This window comes from Neoarius graeffei, chromosome 14 (assembly GCF_027579695.1).
Source record: "Neoarius graeffei isolate fNeoGra1 chromosome 14, fNeoGra1.pri, whole genome shotgun sequence".
NCBI lineage: Eukaryota > Metazoa > Chordata > Actinopteri > Siluriformes > Ariidae > Neoarius > Neoarius graeffei.
Window position 1 is genome coordinate 22,049,947 of NC_083582.1, and position 23,078 is coordinate 22,073,024.

Below are 23,078 nucleotides of genomic sequence, written 5' to 3' on the forward strand. Positions count from 1 at the left end.
TAACCAATCAATAAACCATTTTATTTTCAGACCATTGTAGGACATGTATGTGGAGGAACAATCATCGCTGAGAACTGGGTTCTGTCTGCAGCTCACTGTTTTCCAAAGTGAGTTTTGGGGGTATTTATTTATTTTAATCATTATTCTTGATGGTACTATGCAGTAGAATTTCAGTCAAATGTATGTTTACATTTTTCCCCTTCTGAATGTGCAGAAAGTTTGCATCTTTACAGAAATCTTTCTCTCTTGCTAATATACAAATATGCTCATGCTTGACAATTTAGTAATAATAACTTGCGTACCACTAATGTTTTCCATTAGCAATTTGTTAGCCAAGTTAGTGTATTCTGCTTGTCATGTTGGCTAATTTAGCATGTTCAGCATAACTATCTTTGTCTCTTATGGTGTTTCCAGTCCTTCCGACACATCCCAGTATATAATCTATGTAGGTCGTCTGCAGCTGAACGGCTGGAACCCATATGAGACGTCGCATAAGATTAAGCGTGTGGTGGTGCCATATGGCTACACGGACCCACAGCTGGGCCAGGACATAGCTTTAGTGGAGTTAAAGAGCCCAGTCACATGGTCTGATCACGTCCAGCCTGTGTGCCTGCCAAATGCAGATGTTTCATTTCCTGGAGGAATGTTGTGCACCATCACAGGCTGGGGAGACATAAGAGATGGAAGTGAGTGTGGGTGAGGATGCTAGACAAAGAGTTCACTATTAAGGTTAAAATATAAATTAAACAGCCTGAGGTGAGCTTGAGAACATGTTTCTTGTATTATATTAGTATTATTAGGTGGAGTAATTGTAGCCAAAAACAAGTAAGACTTCATATATATCTTGGTCTTGGGCCACTGATGCACTTAGGATTTCAGCTGCAGAGAGATGTTTCATTGCGCTACAAAACAGGAACTAGATAGAGGCCTGAAGACTGTGCCCTGTAATAACACTAATTTTGTTGAAAGTTATCATGGTGGTGTAGAAAATTGTTAGAGAACATAAAATGTGAATGGGGTGAGAGTATATGGCTTAGTGTAAGCCATCTTTTGTCGTTGGGTGTAGTCTCTTTGCAGGGGGTGGGAACTTTGCAGCAGGTGCAGGTGCCAATTATTGATCAAGCCGCCTGCCAAGAGATGTTCCACATCCAAGCGTCAGAGCAGGTTAACATTCGCTATGACATGCTCTGTGCTGGCTTTCAAGAAGGGGGCAAAGATTCCTGCCAGGTAAGTGTGTGTTGTCTATTGTGTGTCTGAAAACTCAAGATCCAATTAGAGTAAATCTACATATACTTAATTTTGTATTTATTCGGCATCTTTTCACTCAGGGTACACATTTAGAGAAATAAGATGTTATGCAGGTGTATTAAAAAAAAAAAAAAAAACATGCCAAGTTTCTTGTATTAAACGTGTATGTTTACATTAGTGTCCTCGGATTACCAGAGAACACTTTTTTTAAATTTTGTTTCCATGTTGATTTTCTTTTTATGCCTTTTTGGTCCATTTTAGGGCCATTTTGGCATGTTATACTGTTCCACTGTACATTGAACTATATAACATCATACAAAATCCCACATTTCTAGTGCATTTTGTGCTATAAGATTGATAGGAAATGATAATGTAGTATCTCTGCTTAATTTAATACATGCATATAAAGGAGTCATTTATCACCTGCCAAAAATTTTGCAGTTCTTTAATAATTTGTCCGTCATTATGCCAAATGATGTTTTTGGTCACTGTTCTCAAAAAGGAACCTAAAAATTAAATCACCTAATTCTTTTAATGGTATAAATTTTGGTAGTTTCAATCTCTATATATGAGGAACAATGCTCAGAAAAAATTTGTTGACACCTTTCAGCATTCATTGAAAATGTTCACTAGGATAATGGAAAAAGCAATGTAGTCTCCGTAGCCCTCTCTAAACTCGGGGTTTAATCAGGGTTAAAGAATTTCCCATAATGTTTTTATAATTACCATGAGAAGTAAAGGTATAAAAATGCCTTTAGTCATTACAGACTTGAAGTAATTGCACTGAGTAGTGGTTTAATTGAGAAATGTAGTCTCCGTAGCCCATGTAGTCTCTGTAGCCCCCAATTCTTCGTTAGGTGTTTCTTCGTTAGAAAAGATATTTGATTCTGTGCTCATTGCCATACAAATTGTATTTCATAATATTTCCAATAAAATATCTAGTTATACCTTTTAAATCTTTCTTTTTTTTATTCTGTGGAAAAAAATATACACTCCATCTCTGTAGCCCCCACCAATTCACCGAAACAGTCGTCTTGATCAACAGGCCATATGTTCTAAATCAGATGAGGATACCTCATGAAAATTTTCACACTGTAATATTAAGATATGTGGAAACAAAATGCACTGACTAAAAATCTGAAAACTAAACTTTCAAAAAATGACCATTTTGGAACAGAAATGTGTACCCTGAGTGAAAAAATGCAGATTATTTACAACATATGCTCTAAATGTTCACCCTTATGGTGTATGCATTTTCTCAGCTGATGTACCATGCATTTGTGGATTTTGCTCAACATATTGGGATCCATAGAAAGATTTTAATATGGGTATTATACATTCCTTGTTACTATTATTGAGCTTTCTGAAAAATATCAAACTTCTCCTTAGGGGGATTCTGGGGGACCGCTGTTGTGCCAAACCTCTAGTGGCACCTGGCTACAGGCTGGCATTGTGAGCTTTGGCCTAGGCTGTGCCCAGCCTAACCGGCCAGGTGTTTATGCTAGAGTGTCAGCCTTTTCCAACTTTATTACGAGCCACGTTCAGGGACTACAACTGCGTGGTGCAGCAGATCACAACTGGACCAGCTGGCTCATCATACTCACCAGGACAGTAATCGCACTAACTATGGCACAGCTACTAAGATAATGTCAACTTATCTAATGCCAAGGGAAGGATAAACTCATAAACCTCAAATGATGTCATAAAGAGGCAATGCAGACTGTGATTTGTATTTGACATACAGTATATAATGTTCTACTTGCCTTTGCATTCAGTGGCTACTCAGTGAAATGTGCACTACTACTCGGATTATAGACAGTTAAGTTTAATCAAAAGTGAAATGCAGTTTGCATGTTTAAACTCTAAGCAGACTATTTTATGAAATGTCTATCAACTGCAAGATTTGACAAGTTGAGGAAAATAGCCTTAAATAGGTTAATTGTGGGATAGATTATTTTTTTTTAATCTTGCCTTTTTAACTTTGTAACTGTGTAGTATGTGTATGCATATATAGTATGTATGTTGTGGATATATCTGCATATTCATGTTAATCACTTGCATTATTCATTATTTATTTTTGTGCTGAAACCAACTCCAATGTTATTTGTCATGCTGGTGCAAAATCATTCATATGAACACTAATATATAACCATATTCAGAAAATGCCCACTCAAACCTGCTTAGTAACATCTACCTGAGCTGCTCTTAACACTACGTCAGCCAGCACTCTGAAGCGTGTCGTGGTGTTTACATTTACCATGAACATCGTTCCAAGGCAATGGTTGATCTTTTTCAGTCTATGTCCTTCTACACTGAGTGCTCAGTGTGCCATTGGTGTTGCACCTAGTACAAGTACAGAACTTTTGTAGTGCTTCTACACTTGGCTGCAGTTAGTCTTAGCCGTCAATAGGCAAGTCTCAAGTTTCTGTCTCAAAGGATCAGACTTTCAGTTTTAATAAAGATTGTGGTACATTAGAAAATTGAGATCAACCAATTGCCTGTGACCCAGTTTATCTTTCAGCATATTAAAATGATATTCAAGTAAAATGCTTTGTTTTAGCACCACAATGCTAACTAGGCCTCAATTTTTGGTCATGAATGGTAACAATTTTAGCCATTTGTTAGACTTGTTAAAATTCTCAGGATTAAAACTTCAAAAAGGTACATGCCTAGAGGAAACAACTGAAATACATACACTGATCTGAAGAGGTGTATGAGAGAACCTACACTATGCCAAACTTGTAAAGTCATTTTGAAGGGAAAACAAACTACAACCTATATAAACATGAACTCCTTCAAAGTTCAACTCATGTTTATAGTGAAGTTGGCACTTGTTTTGGAGGTATAGTACATGATCTTGGGTAGAATAAATTAAGATGCCATACTGCCATTATTGAAACTGAGAAGGGTAGAATGTAGTCTAAGGGAGGTTGGAGTTGTCAGAAAGAATCATGGGTGATCCAAGCTGAAGCTCCTGCTGAAGTGATTCCAAGTCAGCTGGGGTCATGCGGTGTACTTCCAGCCAATCTGACAGCAAGGATGCAGAGAGGGGTGCAGAATCATTGTGACTGTCATGAAAGGATAGAACACATTTGAATCACTTGATAAGCTCAGGAGCTATTTAAATCAAAGGAACAACTGTAAATACACTATAATCCCGGATGAATTAATTTGCATTTTAAATGAGGGTTGACTGACCTTTCTCTGAGGTCTGTGTGCTGGAGGTCAGTGAGTGACTGAGTGAGGAGATCGTCAAGGTCAAAGCCGACGCCATATCCAGCCCCACTGCCCTTGGGGGTCACAGAAAAAACTGGGGGCAAAATATCGTCAACCTGGCAAAAACATGAGCAAGGGGAGACTAAACAATCCAGAAAACATTAAGCGTTAAATATTTGCCACAATTGGCAGACACTCTTACTCAGACCCAGAAAATATCCTCACAGTAGCACAAACAGGACAGACTCCAAGAATACCTTTATGCTAAAGAGCTCTAAGCGAAAACATTCATAAATCACACCCCTTTAAGTTGTTTATTCACAACACACCTGTGATTTAGACAGCTGTAGTGTGACTGTATGGATGTCTGGTGCTCTGCAGCTCCCTGGTAGCCCTGTGTCTGTGAGGCATGTTTGGGCTGATGATCCAGGTGCCCCGTGAGAAGGTTCATGTGAAGGAGTACCATTTTGCTGCTTGCCAAGTGCAGAACACAACTTCTCCAGGGGCTCAGAAGCAACTACTGAGTCCTGGTTAGGGATAGACATGCTGGTGTCCTGAATTCCAACTCTTGTCATCCCATTGGGAGTTAATGCTCTAGGTTTGTTGATGAAGGACTCTGATGAGAAGAGTTTGACTGGAGGGTTAGTGATAGGCATTTCAACACTAGGAAGCGGTTGGATTTGTTGGGGGTGTGGAAGAGACTGGGGTTGAGTGAACAGAACTGACTGCTGGGGTAAGCTCACATGGCTCAGCTGTGGAGGAGACAACTGTATCTGCTGAGACTGGTGCGAGATTTGTGCTTGCTGCTGCTGTGCTGTTCCTCCACTGGCCTGGTTTCCCGTCCAGTTCTCTACTGTGGTTAATACTGTCCCACACCCCTGAAACTGAGTTGGAGGTGGGGGTTTTAACGTGTCATTTTTGCCAAGGGTACATGGGGCTGCAACCACACCAAGTGTCCCACCTCCAACTATGGCCAGAGCCTCACCCCCTACACCTCCACTAACTGCCACTATCCCAATGTCCCCATTTTGAGTGGAGCCTAGAGGGACTGGCAAGGAATTGAAGGTGGCATGTGGATGAAATATTCCAGAAACCACACACTGGCCAATCTGAGGCACTATTTGTTGGGGTAGTTTGAATGCCTGCGACTCACTTGGTTGTTTGTCTGGCACTGATTCCACAGTGTCTGCTGACATTTTTATCAGGCCTTTTCCCACAGTTGCCTGCATCTGACAAGAACCTGTCTTATTGTTATTGGACTTAGTAGGGTTATTTTCAATGACTTGCGATTTGTCCATCATTCGTCCCCACCGCTCCAGTAGCTTCTTGTCATTGTCACTCAGCACAACACCACCCAAGGACTCGCCTGATTTGCCTTCCTTTTTCTCCTTTTCTCTCAGCTTTTTCTTTCGCTCCATTGCTCGTTCCTGCCTTTTCCTTCGTTTCTCTTCTCTCTCTCGTTGTCTCTCTTGTGCTGTAACAGGTCTCCTGTGTTCTGGACCTGAGGACAAAACCAAGGAAGACGAGCTCCCAGTCCCACTGCCCAGGTCTATACCTAAGGCCGCTGCACTTCCATCTGGATATTAAAGAGAAACAAATGTTAATTATTTAGGTCAGTAAACCAATTAATTTCAATTCAGTTTAATTTGTATAACATTTTTAATAATGCTATACAAATAAAACAGCTGGATATAGATTTAGATCCCTAATGAGCAAACCACAGACAAGAAAAAACTCCTGGAGATTACATAAGGGAAAAATCTTGAGAAGAACCAGACTGAAAAGGGAAACCATTTTCTTCTGGATGATGGATAATGTGATTATAAATTATTATTGCTGTGATTATTTTCAGTTGAAGAGTAACAGCAAACAGTACAAAGTGAACAATTAAAAAAAATTACCATTTTTTTAATTTGTAATTTTATTAATAAAGTTGAATGCAACAAACCAAAAAGTATGAGATTTTCCAGTTTTACTGTATAGAAGGTCATACAGTATTTATAAATGCATTGTACCTCCTCTCTCTCTCTCTCTCTCTCTCTGTGTTTGTAGAATAAATCAGCAAATTATTCAAAAAACAATGGACTTTCTTCTGAATGCTCTTTAGGGTGTTTTCACACCTGGTCCCCTTTAAAGGAACCAGACTCAGTCCTCTTTAAGTGGACCAAAAAGTGGACCAACAGAAAAAGAACTCAGTTCTTTTTGTGTTCACACTGTGAATTTATTACAAAGAGGACTGGGTTCTCTTTCTGGTCCAGTTAAGCTTTGATGGGGCCTCAGTCCTCTTTCTGTTCACACCAGGTCCTCTAGAGCCCTCAGACCCCCAGTGCATGGAATTCTGGGTAATTTTCTCTTGAATCAAAATGTCTGCTGCCATGCTTGCCCTGCTGTATTCTTTGATCAAAATAGTGCGGATTAAGGAAAATAAATTTATTCCAGCTATCTATGAGCACAAAACACACCTGGTAAGTTCCAAAAGGAAGTTGAGTTTCCCTGCTACAGTCACGTGACCAACTACGGCAAACAAAGAAGGTTAAACTACAGTGAAAAAGGCGAAGTGAACCCGGTGCGCTTTTTGTTCACAATGCACAGATTAGGCGAACCATACCGTTGATTTTTAGCGAACCGTACTGAGACCACCTCCTGAGGTGGTCTCAGTTCGGTTTGCTTTAAAGGGGTCTGGGTACGGTTGGAGTGTTCACATATGCGCAAAAAATGCTGAGTCATCGATCTGAGTTCGGTTAGATGGCTGAAAGGGACCAAGTGTGAAAACACCCTTAGTTTCAGCCAAGAATTTTTACTCTAGTGCATCATTATTGACAACTTAAAATTACTGGGCTCGAGTTGGCATCCTAAGTTGTTCACTTAAGATTTAATCGATAGATACATGAGGGAAAAAAAATTGTGTTTTTGTTTGGGGTGGACCATTCAGATTATTACCGACATGCTACCCATGACTTCATTTTATGTAATTAGTTCTAACACTGTGTACCTTAAAGGCAAAATAAAATTTAAGGAAAGATTAATGTAAGAAATGGCATGAAGGCAAAATTTAAATAAGCATCTAACAATATCCTAATATATTAGGATAACTAGGATTATATTGAGCTTGAAAGGGCAGTACAATGGCACAGTTCCCTGGTCCACATCACCCCTATCTTATCCACACTGCATTGGCTCCCAATCAAATTTTGCATCGATTATAAAATACAACTTGATAGGTTTTGATCTGTCTGTACTGAAGAAAGCTGAATTGAGAAAGTATGCTGAATTGAAACAAGTGTGTTTTTAATTACTTTCATTCATATTTTATTTATATATATATATATATATATATATATATATATATATATATATATATATATATATATATACACACACAACCCCGATTCCAAAAAAGTTGGGACAAAGTACAAATTGTAAATTAAAACGGAATGCAATAATTTACAAATCTCAAAAACTGATTATTGTATTCACAATAGAACATAGACAACATATCAAATGTCAAAAGTGAGACATTTTGAAATTTCATGCCAAATATTGGCTCATTTGAAATTTCATGACAGCAACACATCTCAAAGTTGGGACAGGGGCAATAAGAGGCTGGAAAAGTTAAAGGTACAAAAAAGGAACAAAAAAGGAACAGCTGGAGGACCAAATTGCAACTCATTAGGTCAATTGGCAATAGGTCATTAACATGACTGGGTATAAAAAGAGCATCTTGGAGTGGCAGCAGCTCTCAGAAGTAAAGATGGGAAGAGGATCACCAATCCCCCTAATTCTGCGCCGACAAATAGTGGAGCAATATCAGAAAGCATGGTAGCCGCAGGGTCTTAAAAGTCTTAAGAAAGTCTTAAATTTAATATTCCAAAATTAAGGCCTTAAAAAGTCAAATTGCTTTGCCCAAGTCTTAATTTTTTAAACAAAGGTCTTAAATTTACTCATACGATGTGAAAACGTGAGTTTTGCGTAACATCAGTGAATTTCTTGGAGTATGCGCAAAGAAAGAAACAATAGTGATACATTTTCGCGCTGGCGCAATTGTCAGAGTCCGTGGTGGAGAGGAGACTCCGCAAATCGCAGCATGGGGAAGTGTTGTTTTAATCAGCAGTGGCTTTCAGATGAAAGATATCGTGATTGGGTGAGGGAGGTTCCTGGAAGCGACGTTGAAGCAAGATGCTGTTTGTCGAAAGACCTTCAAGTTGTCCACTATAGGTCATTTCGCTTTAGAGTCTCACATGAAGAGCTCAAAGCACACTGCATCTGCCCTCCACCGCCACCAGCCCATCGCTCAGTTCTGCACGGTTCAATCTCCGAATGCACCTGGAGTTGGCACTAGCACCACTGTCGAACGTCAGCAGCATCAGCCAAGCATCATCGGCAAGGCTAGCAACAACACAAGGGCCGAGCAGTGGCATGATGGGTGTCGGTGGAACCCCGACACTTCGGGCAGAGGTGCTCTGGATTTTAAAAACAATTACGGAACACCACTTGTACAGCTCGAATGAGGGCATAAGCGAATTCTTTAAAGCTATGTTCCCAGACTCGGAAGTCACTACAACATTCTCCTGTGGAAAAAACAAAACGTCTTACATAAAATTCGGTCTTGCTCCTTATATAACGAAGGAGTTGGTCAAAGACGTTAACGAGGCAAGTGGTGGATTTATCTCATTGTGTCTCTTATCTATCTACCTCCACATCTATGTCTTCCCTCCCTCCCTTGTTTACTAGGAGTATTTACATTTCTTTTTATTCTTCAAAATGTAAAATGGTTGAAGCAAGTTGAATGCTGGGAAACTAAGACAAAGAGTTTGTCTGTTTATCATCTCTGGGTGCATGGTCATAATTAGTTTAGAGACAGTTCTTTAGGCCTTGAGTTGGGCCCTCAGTTTGGCTTTTTGGCTGATGAGTGCACACCATTGTACCAATGTATTGGTATGCCAATTGCATTTTTGTGCACCTTTAAGAGACTTTCAGCTTACCTCTTTTCTATCGATCTATCTATCTCTATCTCTCTTCCCATCTATCCCCCTCATCTCTTATCTATCTATGCCCCTCTGTATCTCTCTCCCTCCCTCGTTTACAAGGGTACAAAATGTAAAATGGTTGAAGCAAGTGCTGGGAAACTAAGACAAAGAGTTTGTCTGTTTAGAGTGTTGTGAATGTTTTGATTTTTTATTTAAAAAAAAAATACACCCACATCAATTTTTTATTTTAAGTATCATCTCTGGGTGCATGGTCATAATTAGTTCAGAGACAGTTCTTTAGGCCTCAAGTGAGGCCCTCAGTTTGGCTTTCTGACTGGCGAGTGCACACCTTTGGCATTAATGTGTTGGTATGCCTATTGCATTTTTGTGTACCTTTAAGGCCATGACGTGGACCCTACGTTGTGCTCCTTTCTTCCAGGTTTAGACTTGTTTTTTTTTGTCTTGAATGTGAAGATTCGACAAGCAATGCACATAATGACTTAAGTATATATATTTTATAATAAAAGTATTTTACTTGAAACATTTGTCATTATTGGGAATTTGATCTGGTGTTCTACGACCGCATAATGGGTGCGATGTAGGTCTTAATTCTCATTTAAGTCGTCTTAAAAAGGTCTTAAAAAAAAGAAATCTTAAATTTATGGTGGTCAAACCTGGGGAAACCCTGAGAAAGGAGTCTGAAAAATTGCAAAGAGTTTGAACATATCATCTACAGTGCATATCATCATCAAAAGATTCAGAGAATCTGGAAGAATCTCTGTGCGTAAGGGTCAAGGCCGGAAAACCATACTGGGTGTCCGTGATCTTCGGGCCCTTAGACGGCACTGCATCATATACAGGCATGCTTCTGTATTGGAAATCACAAAATGGGCTCAGGAATATTTTCAGAGAACATTATCTGTGAACACAATTCACCGTGCCATCCGCCGTTGCCAACTAAAACTATAGTTCAAAGAAGAAGCCGTATCTAAACATGATCCAGAAGCACAGACGTCTTCTCTGGGCCAAGGCTCGTTTAAAATGGACTGTGGCAAAGTGGAAAACTGTTCTGTGGTCAGACGAATCAAAATTTGAAGTTCTTTATAGAAATCAGGGACACCGTGTCATTCGGACTAAAGAGGAGAAGGACGACCCAAGTTGTTATCAGCGCTCAGTTCAGAAGCCTGCATCTCTGATGGGATGGGGTTGCATTAGTGCGTGTGGCATGGGCAGCTTACACATCTGGAAAGACACCATCAATGCTGAAAGGTATATTCAGGTTCTAGAGCAACATATGCTCCCATCCAGACAACGTCTCTTTCAGGGAAGACCTTGCATTTTCCAACATGATAATGCCAAACCACATACTGCATCAATTACAGCATCATGGCTGCGTAGAAGAAAGGTCCGGGTACTGAACTGACCAGCCTGCAGTCTAGATCTTTCACCCATAGAAAACATTTGGCGCATCATAAAACGGAAGATACGACAAAAAAGACTTAAGACAGTTGAGCAACTAGAATCCTACATTAGACAAGAATGGGTTAACATTCCTATCCCTAAACTTGAGCAACTTGTCTCCTCAGTCCCCAGACGTTTACAGACTGTTGTAAAGAGAAAAGGGGATGTCTCACAGTGGTAAACATGGCCTTGTCCCAACTTTTTTGAGATATGGTGTTGTCATGAAATTTAAAATCACCTAATTTTTCTCTTTAAACAGGGCTCAAAATTCGTGGTGGTCCGGTCGCCTGAGGCAACTTAATTTGTCATTTGGCGGGTAATTCCTGTCACAAGCCAGCCCGGCTGGCTAGTTGAAAATAAAAAATATATATGAAGCGAAGATTCAGAAACACCGTCAACTAAAGCCGCCACATATTAAGCGTGTGCCGTGTCTGTGTTAATCGATGTGTTTATTGGCAGGACGGAAACTACCGAAGAATTCCGAATCATATCGCGTACGAGTCAGGCTGTCGGTTTTTTCACTACCGCGCATGCATATAACGCATCTCGTTGAATATCGTAGTAATCACGTGTAGTATTGGACCAGGTGGGTGAAGCACAGAAGCACGGCAGGCCAGAACTGAGTTCTCAATGAACTATTTATTGCTAGCTTTTCAGCCTTTTATCACTTCCCAGCCGCGCGCACGCGCACACACACACACACACACACACACACGTGTTCTGGTTGGAGAGAGCTCCCTTTCTCTGCTCTCCTCTCCTTTTAAAGGGCGTGGTCACTGGGGAAGACACACAAACACAGGTTAATCCCCATCAGGTGCAATGATTCCACCACTTACCTTCCCTGACTCCGCCCTCCATTCACAGACCAACGCTTGGCCACGCCCCCGCTGCCACATCACGTTATCAAATTCAATAGATGTGGCCACATTATCGCCCATTTAAACACGTGGGTTTTTTGTTGTTTAAATGTACATCTGCCAAAGCTACGTTGCGATATGGAATGTTCTGAAAGGTGTACAGAAACCGCCAGAGACGGGGATAAAGCGACCTCGGTCTGAAGAGAAGATAAAGGCCGCTGATAAAGCGTACGAGAAGGAGAAACGACAAAGGACTTATCAGCAAATGTGGGAGCAGGGTAGGCCTTGGCTGCGATACAATTTTTATGGAATAATTATTTTTTTTCAAGTTGATTCCTAGTCAATATGAAGCTCCTAATGCTTTCTCTCTCATAAATGGTTAAATACAGAAAGCATGTTGGACATATTTTGGGTGCTATAGTCATGATATGAGTATTGTTTTCAATACTCATACACCAAGTTGCCAAGTTTTCCAATATATTATTATTTGTTGATATTATATTATGGTGCTCTGTGTTGTTCTCATTTATGTATTTAACAACAGTGTCAAAATACTCGGGTCTTGAAATAAATGCACATTAGTCATGAACAATGGTAACTACTCTCTTTTGCGTTATTTTTGACAGAAGTAAAATTCATACATGAACAAATTTTGGCGAGTTGATTTTCTGTTTGGCTAGTTACTTTGGAAGGTAACTAGTCCGGCTGGCTGGTGAAAAAAATATATGAATTTCTAGGCCTGTTTAAATGATACATTTTCTCAGTTTAAACATTTGATATGTCATCTATGTTCTATTCTGAATAAAATATGGAATTTTGAAACTTACACATCATTGCATTCCGTTTTTATTTACAGTTTGTACTTTGTCCCAACTTTTCTGGAATCGGGGTTGTATTTTCATCAGTAACTTCCACCATTAAAATAAAAATATTGCTGCAAACAATTTTCTATATATTGGGTCTTTTAGGTTTGACTTACCCAGATGCTCTCTGGTGCATTCTAGGCCCCATTTTCACAACTGAGAATAACCATTTATCGTCGCTGTCAGGTCAAAACCTGCTATGTGACATTTTTCCTTTTTTACAGGAGACGTAAAAAACTGAATAAAACTCTGAAATAAGCTGAGAAGCCAGTAAAAGTTGTTCTATTATTAGCTTGGTCAGTTAAATATCCATCAAAATAGCTAATTGCAGCATTATATTAGCGTAAATTGCAAAAAAAAAAAAAAAAAAATCATCCTTGAGAACTGACCTAAATTGTCACATAGCAGGTTTTGAACTGACAGCGACGTTATATTTAGGGTTGCCACCCGTCCCGTAAAATACGGAATCGTCCTTTATTTGGCGATTAAATCTTGTGTCCCGTATTGAACCGATACGGAACACGATTTGTTCCGTATTTTCATAAATGTCCAATACACATGTCTGTTTCACACGTATCAACACTAAATCTAACAATAATGAACAAAATAAAACAGGAAATGCTACGTTGCGGGATCTACCCAGGACACAACCCCCTCCCCTCTGTGTCATGCTCTGTGCGTCTGTGCCTGGCTGCCTGCGTCACTGCGTGTGGCGCTGTCACGGTTGCCTAGAGACAGACAACACACACCGGCGCTGCTCAAAAAACCCGGACCTTTTAAAAATGTCTGCTGCACCCGGGACTCCACCACGTCCTCAAAAGCGTAAACGCTTACAAAAATACAGACGCGAGTGGGAAGAGGCACATCCTTGGCTGGACAGCGTGAGTGTAGACGACTACAGAGCAAACTGTAAAGTCTGTCGGCAAGTGTTTTCAGTGGCGGATGGTATATTATAATAGTAACAAATAAATAAATACATACATACATACATACATTTCCTAGATTAAAATTTTTATTTTATTAGTGTGTTATATTATTAGCTTTCTTGATCACCCCTTTACTAAAAACACCTACAAAATAAAACATACCACTGCTGCAGGCACCCCACCCCATGGGAGTCGTGCCCGTGGTGGTCATGGCCCCAAGGAGCCGTGGTGGGCGTCCCTTATTTTCATTTCTGAATGGTGGCAACCCTAGTTATATTGTTATTTTATGAGTGTTTATCATCAGTTTGTGCATGAAACTGAGTGTACGGCTTAACATAATCCAAAATAACAACATGCTAGTGTAATTAATAGCCTACACATGCAGTTGGAATGTCAGCCAATAAAACGAACTATTAACCAACAATGTCTATTGCGACAATGTCTACTGTACAAATAAATCGACTTGACTTGGTGTGATCCTGAGCTCAGGTCTGTGTAAATTTTCTAAGCAGACTGACTAGTCTAGATTGCCTTAAGTGTGAAGCTGTATGTGCACATGGTCCCCTGTAATGGACTGGCATCCCACCCAGTGTGTATTCCCACCTCAAGCCCAACGTTCCAGGGAAAGGCTCTGGATTCACCCTAACCCTGATCAAGATAAAGCAGTTACTGAAGATGGATGAATGAATGAAAACTGAACTTTATATTTGGACCATATACAGTGGATATAAAAGTGTACACACCCCGTTAAAATGATAGGTTTTTCTGATGTAAAAAAAAAAAAACACGAGACCACAATAAATAATTTAAAAACTTTTTCCACCTTTAATGTGACCTATAACATGTACAATTCAATCAAAAAACAAATCTGTTAAGGGGAAAAACATAAAACACATACAATAAGCTGGTTGCATAAGTGTGTGCACCCTTAAACTAATACTTTGTTGAATCGCCTTTTGATTTAATTATAGCATTCAGTCGTAGGTGTCTATCAGCCTGCCACATCTAGACTTGGCAATATTTGCCCACTCTTCCTTGCAAAAGCGCTCCAAATCTGTCAGATTGTGAGGGCATCCCTTGTGCACAGCCCTCTTCAGGTCACCCCACAGATTTTCAATTGGATTTAGGTCTGGGCTCTGGCTGGGCCATTCCAAAACTTTTTTGGGGTCATTCTCATGCTGAAACATGGCAGACACCTGAAGGTTTTGGGCCAAAATTGACTGGTATTTAGGACTGTTCATAATTCCCTCCACCTTGACTAAAGTCCCTGTTCCAGCTGAAGAAAAACAACCACAAAACATGATGCTGCCACCACCATGCTTCACCATGGGTATGGTGTTCTTTTGGTGATGCACAGTGTTGTTTTTGCACTAAACGTACCTTTTGGAACTGTGGCCAAAAAGTTCAACCTTGGTTTCAACAGACCATAACACATGCTTTTGGGAGCGTTGATTTTTTTTTTTTTTTTTGCAAAATTTAGCCGGGCCTAGATGGTTTTCTTTGATCCTACTTCATAATCCAGACCTATGGCGAATACAGGAGATTGTCGTCACATGCAGTACACAACCAGTACTTGACAGAAATTCCTGCAGCTCCTTCAGTGTTTCTGTAGGCCTCTTGGCAGCCTCCCTGACCAGTTTTCGTCTTGTCTTTTCATCAATTTTGGAGGGATGTCCAGTTCTCAGTAATGTGACTGTTGTCCCATATTTTCTCCTCTTCCTGATGACGGTCTTCACTGTGCTCCATGGTATATCTAATGCCATGGAAATTTTTTGTATTCTTCTCCTGACTGATACCTTTCAACAATGAGATCCCTTTGATGCTTTGTAAGCTCGCTGCGAACCATGGCTTTTGCTGGAGGACGCAACTGAGTAAATGTCTGAACTTTATTTGGGGTTAATCAGAGTCATTTTAACTGATTGCAGGTGTGTACCCAAAAAGACCAAATGCTGTAATTAATCAAAAGGTGCTTCAACAAAGTATTAGTTTAAGGGTGTGCACACTTATGCAATGCAACCAGCTTATTGTACATTCCCCCCCCCCCCAACAGATTTGTTTGTTTTTCAATTGAATTGTACAGGTTATAGGTCACATTAAAGGTGGGAAAAGTTTTGAAATTATTTATCATGGTATCGGTTTTTTTTTTTACATCAGAAAAACCTATCATTGTAACGGGGTGTGTACACTTTTTATATCCACTGTATAGCCTTATTTATGATAACATAATTATTTCCATCTCTGCAAGTGTCCAGTTTAACAATCTGAGATCCAGTCAGTTTATAATCCGACTAACCAGATTATAAACAGCACTCTGAAGACACAGTAACATAGAGCAGATAGTTATAATAATGCAGAAGGAAACAAATAATAATAATAATAATAATAAAAATATCATTGAGAGAAAAAAAAAATGCGGGGGGGGGGGGGGGACTTGTTACTTCTGGTTTTGGCCAAACTCTGTCTGAGCAGAGGATTTCTCTTTGTTTCTAGAAAACTAACAATTATTTATTTTTAACCAAATATGGTACTGCTGTGCCAAGTTTGTGCTAAAAATCATGCCATATTTCCATGTTCTAGTTTGTATGTTTAATTTTGGGAATTAATTTGAATATCAAAAATGAAAGGCCAGGTGCATGCATGCATGCATGCGAGCGCACACAAAAAAACCAAACCTACTTTAATGTCAGATTTTGTCTTCAGGAACACTGCTAATATGACGCATGTATGTATGTATGGTTAGACATACCTCTTGCCTTTTGCCTTAGTGCTGACTTGAGCAAAGCTGCTTTGAGTGCTGCTTTGGTATCATCTGAAATTGCTCCTTCTTTTCGAGTGGTTTCCCCAGAAGTTCCTTTCCCCCCTTTTCCAAGTGAGCGAGAGAGTGACTGAGAGAGAGACTGAGCTTGCATCTGAGACAGAGAAAGAGAGGCCCCAGATTTTGTAAGACTGGATGAAGGTGCTGTAGTGGCTGGTGGCTGGTGGAGTGCCTGGCTCTGAATTGTCTGTGGAGCTTGACTTTCAGGAGCAAGGTCTTCCCTCTTGGTGGAGTTTCCAGTTGGTTCACAAGGTGGTGTGCCTTGGCTGGATGTGGGAGTGGTAAGGTCAATGGTCTCTGGTTGTCCATCTGAATTTGCGCTGGGCATGTCCACATCCTGACAGCTTCTTGTGAATGGTGTCAAATAATTGGCAAGAGCGGTAAAGTCAGGTGTAGGAGCTTGCTTATTTAATGATGGAACCAAGGTGCCTGAGCTCTGCGTTATGCCTAATGTTTGACTTGCTTTCTGCTGCTGAGGGTGTGTCACATTTGGTTGGATTTGAGTACTGGGCACCATTGGACAGGCATGATTACCTGTGCTCCCCGTCACTCGTCCCAATCTCTGTAGTGGTTTGAACTGGATCTTCCTGCTACCTTGTTTCTTCTGGTGGAAGTCTTGTATTTCAGCAAGTATGGCCTCCTTGATCTGCTCTCGCCCCATGGGCTGCCGATCAAACTCAAAATCAAAGGCAGGCACACACACAGGCTCATCATCTGGGTCATGGTACTTGGCAAGGTAAGGGTGCTCTAGTGCCTGGCACACACTAATTCGTTCACGAGGGTCAAAATGCAGCATGGCACTCAGAAGGTCTAGTGCAACAGGTTCAGCCTGTGGGTACAGTCTGGCAAGGGGCACAGGTGCTCTGGAAGGCAAGCTCTGGACAAAAGAGCGCACCCTTTCAGCTCCAATAGCACCCACCACACTCTCAGGTGGTGTACCCAAGACGGAGAGAATCAGCTGAAGCTGGTGCACATAGTGCTTTCCTGGGAAGAGCTGTCTCCGACCCAGCATCTCGGCAAAAATGCAGCCCACTGACCAAAGGTCAATGGCAAGGCTATAATGATGAAGTGAGAGCATGAGCTCTGGTGCACGGTACCAACGTGTGGCCACATACTCTGTCATGAAGGAACGTGACTCCTCAGTATGGGCAGCACTCAAACCCCGGGCCATGCCAAAGTCCCCAATTTTCAGCTCACAGTTCTCATTTACCAACAGGTTGGATGGCTTCAGATCACGGTGGATTACATTGGCTGAATGGATGTACTTCAGACCACGCAAAAGCTGGTACAGAAAGTAGCGTGTGTGCTCAGGGGTCAGAGGTTGTCTCGAGTGGATGATCTGATGGAGGTCACTCTCCATTAGGTCAAGGACTACATACCTACAAAGAAGACATAGATTAAAAAATAAAGGCAGAAACAATCAAAGAAAGTGCAAACTTTATGCAAATAATTTTCTAACTGATTTGAAGGCTGAAGGAGGCACCACAGGCTGAAGGATGTCCTTAATTGCAATAATGTTGTCATGTTTAAAGTGTTTCAGGATTTTGAGTTCGCGAAGCGTGCGCTTGGCATTTGTCACAACTTCAAAGGCATTTGGAATCTTCTTTATCGCCACTTGTTGTCCTACATAAAATCAGTTTAAAATTAAAACATTTAATGCTCCATAGAATACAAACATAAGGCAAACAAATCCCTGCAAGTAAAATGTTTTTGCTTGACATCACAATCTGTAATTTTTTACAAGGTCTACTTTATTAGTAACCCATACAGTTATCACTGTATTAGTTTCACGTTACCATATTGGTGAGGTTGAAGTTTGCAAACACCAAACAAATATTTATCTGTGCAAAGAACTTTATAATAATCTTATCATATTGAAAAACATATATCTGCATACAAGAAAACTTAAAAGTATCACAGACTCTCATTAAAATAATTTTTCATATATAATAATTCTTATAACTAAAATATAAGATTGTGTGTGTGTGTCAGAGAGAGAGAGAGAGAGAGAGAGAGAGAGAGGCAGCTACAATTATCAACACCTTAAAGATCTTTTGACCACTGCAAAAGTAGAAAATACTTTCAATACATAAATTGTGCATGAATAATTACTCAAACTTCCACTGGGGAAAAAAAAAAAAAAGTTGATTCCCAATTACTTAGCATATCAGATCACGTGACACCGCACCACAATTATCGACATCCAGATGATTATTTATATATTTTTTTAAAGTACTTCATCTACTTCAACAATGTTACACAAAGAGCGATACATAACAGTTGTAAATGTCACTAAATTCCATAGGGTGTCGATAATGGTGGACACCGGTGAAAATGATCAAAGTACCCAACTTCATTACTTAAATCAAAGTACAGATCCCACAGGTTAAATGTTACTCCGATACAAGTGAAAGTTGTACAGTCAAATTTTTACTTAAGTTAAAGTACTGAAGTACTTGCTTTTAAAAATATTTAAGTATTGAAAGTACATTTTCTGTCAACGCATTGTTGTATTATTGCCACACTTACAAAACCTAATGCTGTTACCAAAGAGAGGAAATGAACACAAAATGAACACATGCTGTGCATCATGGTGGTTTAATGTTAATGGAGATACGCAGAACCTTTATTTTTAAATAAATTTCTGAGTGGATAGTATCTCCATCCTTGACTCTTGTATGCTGTATAAATGGGAATTAAAAAAAATATATTTTTTGAGAGTTAAAATCGACCTCAATTTGGCATTCGAGCTGCCCCGCAAAGCCAGACAACCTTGAGTGCGTGGCATCACAACGGTAACCAGTTTTAAGGCCGAGGCCTTTTACAGCTATAGACCAAAGTCATATAAATAAAAAACTTATGGTGAAAGTAAGAAATACTGTTACCGACTTGCTCAACTAAGACTGATTTGACTTCATTGATTGTGGGTTGACTCTCATTAAAACATGATAGGTGTTATAACTTATGCAATATACATGTACATGCATGCGTTTTCACTGATAAAACGTAAAAGGCTAATTAAATAATCAGATGAACTGAGACAATCACAATCTGAAGCACATTAAATAATTTTATACTGGTAACTTAAATACACAATACAAATTACATGTATTAATCTAAATGCAGGTAAACAACGTGTTGTTCTTGTTGTTTTGTATTCAAATGAGAGTCGGAGCTTACCCGTCTGTTCTCGCTTCTTGAAAGCCAATCTTGTGGCCGATCGTTTTGAAACAATCTGACTTTCAAATGTTCGTTCAGTTCTCCGTTCATTCGCTTCTTCCACATAAGGGTGAGATGGCAACAATATCCAGTGGAGAAATCAGACAGCTGGTCCACTCATTCTCCATTTTCTCCATACAGAGTACTCTGCCATTACTGCTCAGCTCAGGCAATTACTAAAACCCAGGACGTCACCGGTTTTAGCAACAACTGCGGGGAAGTCACTGTCCGAGCAGTGTCCCGTTCCATCCGGGTTTTACCAACAACCCTTGGTTCACACTCCAGGAGAACTGGTGCAACTGAACTTACTTTCCTTTTTTTTTTTTTTTTTAATTAATAAAATAAATACTTTCCTTTTCTTGTAGTTTTCTTTTCCTTTAATTGTTGTTACTGCACCCTCTTTCAATACGGGCTTATAGCCAATGCTCCTCAACAGATCAGAGGTCTCACGCAAGTCTTCAGTAAAATGTGCAGAGCAGAAGAAAGACCACTTCGTTGGCACCCAATGTGCCCGTGAACAACTTGCAAAACGCGTCCAAATCTTTGCAGTTTGAACATTCTTGGGCCATGAATGCAACGTAAATCCACCTTCTGTCATGTTGCTGCACCCACCAGCAACACATCTATGTGGCATGGCGATAAATTAACTCAAAATGGAGGATCAGAGTTGCAGTCAGCTCTGTGTTTTAGTATAGCGGAAATGGCGATGAGACCAATAGCCTTCCTGCTGTGACGTCATGGACGTCAAGATCGCTCAGACCGCTACCTATATGAATCACTTTAATCATAAAAATTACTATATTAGATTTATTAACACTTAAAACTATTCCTGAGCCAGTCTTGAGGTCTCAAGGCATTTATAAACAAAAGTGAGGCCACAGTTCTTCGTATATGCTTTAAGCTAGCTAGTCAGTGAAACTCCACCTGACATGCTAGCAAACTCTTTTCAAACTCAAAATCATATTGGGTAGAAAAGAAACTACTACTAGAAAAGAAAGATTTCTACATTCTGTTTATTTGGCAAGACATAAAACATATTTCTGAAAGCACTTCAGATAAGTTACCGTTATTCATGTTAGCGTAACTCTGTTTTTACATGCTAACTAACTATGTCTTCTCATTAGCCATGGACAAGGCTACAGAACTTGGCAGGCAAATCCATAGAAAGTCATTTGACTAACCAGACTGCACAGCTACGTTTGCAACATTATCGCTAGTTCTAAAAGCACCGACAACTTTGTTGTAAGTTTCCTCTTGGAATAAAACGTTTATATACCTCAATATGCTTCTGCAGGTTGGGCGGCGAGTTTTTGTAGGCTGTGATGTGGTTCGTTTTCAGCAAGCAAAACAAACATTTAAAACGAAACAAATCTTTATTCCTTTCTGAAAACTGAAACAGAGGTTCTAGGTATGGCCATGGGAGCGTGCATTCCCCAGAAGAACCACCTCCTTCCATTCTGTCATAAACTGGTCATGTTTAAATAATGCTGTGGAGAAATCATTGAACTTGATTTTATACAGTCTATGGACATGACGTGACCCTAGTGATTACTGATAGTCTGTCTCAGTGTCACCTGCGAAAAAACAATCACGTTTTAGAAAAGAAAAAAACCATCCACTTTCAAAGCCACTTCATAGTAACGAGTAACAAGGACCTTGATAGAAATGTAGTGGAGTAAAAAGTATATTTGCCTTTCAAATGTAGTGAAGTTAAAGTCATAAGTTTCCAAAAAAAAAAAAAAATTTAAGTACAGATACTCAAAAAGTGTACTTAAGTACAGCACTCAAGTAAATGTACTTCATTACTGTCCACTTCTGAAAATAATCATCATTATCGACACTTCACGTGATTTCTCAAACACGCGTTTAGATATAAAATGCGGACTGTCGAATGAAAGAGTAAGAAACAAAGTAGGTTTCGACAAGGATATCATGAAACATCAGCAAATTTGCTAAGTAAAAACATGTCCATGATCTTTCCACCATGCTTACCTGCAATGATAACGTCCGGGTTTTCCCCAAATTGCTGATCGTGCTATAAAAAATCCATCTCAGGTAATGAGCTGTGTCATGAGACAAGATCAAAGGGCGAGGGGGGGGTTCTGGTTGATTAATTAACCAATAGTAACTGCTGTAACTGAAACTCACCTTTGTAAAATTGTTTTTTTATTGGTAAATCTGAAAAGGTGTCGATAATTATGGACTGTTGATAATTGTAGCCGCTCTCCCTCTCTCTCTTAATTTATTTCTTTCTTAATTAATTAAACTTCAACATTACGCCAAACAACATGTTGGGCTTCCTACCGTTGTCTCGCCTCCTAGCGGATGATACGACGCCATAGGCGCCTGTACCGATGGTCTCGATGATGTCATACTCTTCACCGACCTCAAACTTCACATCTAAGGAATGGGCTTGAAGAAGTGCCAGGTTCTTCGCAGCTACAGTGCTTGCATCTGCATTGGTCGAGACATTGTTGACAGGTTGGGAGTGTTGTTGCACTTCTGGTGCCTGATGTTTCTTCTCACTGTTGGGTACAGTGTCTTTTGATTTCTCAACTTCACTGGATGACATCCTGGACCTGTTAATTGCCAGAAACACTAAATATATAACACTGTTGTATATGGCCTGCCGTTTACAACAACTACAGTATACATCAGTAAACTGAATGTATACTAAATACAGAACATAACAGAGGCTACTGTTACTGCTTGAACACGTATGCGTTATTGAATAACCAGTTTATTGTTCAGTTACACAATAACAAAAAAAAGACGGGGGTGTGTGGGGGGGGGACAACTAGACTAATTCAACTGCTGTTAATATAAACTAGCTCAGTGACTTAAGAATGGATTGAACCATAAGCATGAGGGTATTAGCTAATGCATAGATGTAGATAAAATATATTTATAATAATATCTTACATTTTCCTTAGGTTTAATCATTATCAAATAATACTGTGTTTATAGTGAATTGTTGAAACTTTGGAACATTTTTCCATTTCATTTCAAGGTTGACACCATAAATAATGTGTTTAGACGTAAGGTCTAAGTTTAAAATAACATCAGAACATTCTAGAAAAACAGCAGTGATGCTGAAGAAAAAAAACACGCGATAGGATTTACTGGATTCATAAGATTTATGAGATGAAGCAGAACGAGCACTGGTTCTCTTTAGCCCAGGGGCGTGATGTTCTACTGCATAACCAAACTGTTATCTTTTAATTCGTGTTAAAAATAAATGAATAAATAGATAAATAACAACCATCATGTATCAGTAAAGATTCGTTATTCAAAAAAATAGATATATATATATGTGGTTTTTTGGTTGTTGTTTTTTTTTACCTTATGACTATCAGGATAGCGATGATCCCGTGAACCTTTCTGTCAAAGCATGGCTGCTTTTCTCTGGGCTGTCTAATCGCAAACCTTTTTTACTTCCTTCTATTCTTCCGGGTTGTGTGTGAGTGACAGTGCGATTGTCCAATGGGGTCTAAAATGTGCATGGA

General features: G+C 39.7%; 2 protein-coding genes across 4 annotated transcripts in view; one reads left to right on the plus strand and one right to left on the minus strand.

Annotated features, from left to right (window-relative positions):
- The window catches only part of zgc:92313 (uncharacterized protein LOC436869 homolog), a 57,983-nt gene extending 54,188 nt beyond the window's left edge, over window positions 1-3,795 (plus strand). Inside the window, exons 4-7 of the mRNA XM_060939415.1 lie at window positions 31-107; window positions 415-686; window positions 1,067-1,227; window positions 2,638-3,795. Of these exons, the coding sequence (XP_060795398.1) occupies window positions 31-107; window positions 415-686; window positions 1,067-1,227; window positions 2,638-2,895 (768 nt within the window). The 3' untranslated portion in view covers window positions 2,896-3,795. The remainder of the gene's footprint in view (window positions 1-30; window positions 108-414; window positions 687-1,066; window positions 1,228-2,637) is intronic.
- Window positions 1-22,992, minus strand: mapk7 (mitogen-activated protein kinase 7). Of its 3 annotated transcripts, XM_060939413.1 has the most exons (8): window positions 22,915-22,992; window positions 21,877-22,151; window positions 17,811-17,976; window positions 16,285-17,732; window positions 4,794-6,040; window positions 4,447-4,580; window positions 4,134-4,316; window positions 1-663 (listed from the first exon to the last, which is right to left on the minus strand). In XM_060939413.1, the coding sequence occupies exons 2-7, from the start codon at window positions 22,142-22,144 to the stop codon at window positions 4,169-4,171; spliced, it is 3,411 nt and encodes a 1,136-aa protein (XP_060795396.1). In that variant the 5' UTR covers window positions 22,145-22,151; window positions 22,915-22,992; the 3' UTR covers window positions 1-663; window positions 4,134-4,168. The 3 variants fall into 3 exon arrangements, with proteins under 3 accessions (XP_060795396.1, XP_060795397.1, XP_060795395.1); XM_060939414.1 differs by having other exon boundaries at window positions 1-4,275; XM_060939412.1 differs by having other exon boundaries at window positions 1-4,316.
- Between the last annotated feature and the right edge of the window lie 86 nt (window positions 22,993-23,078).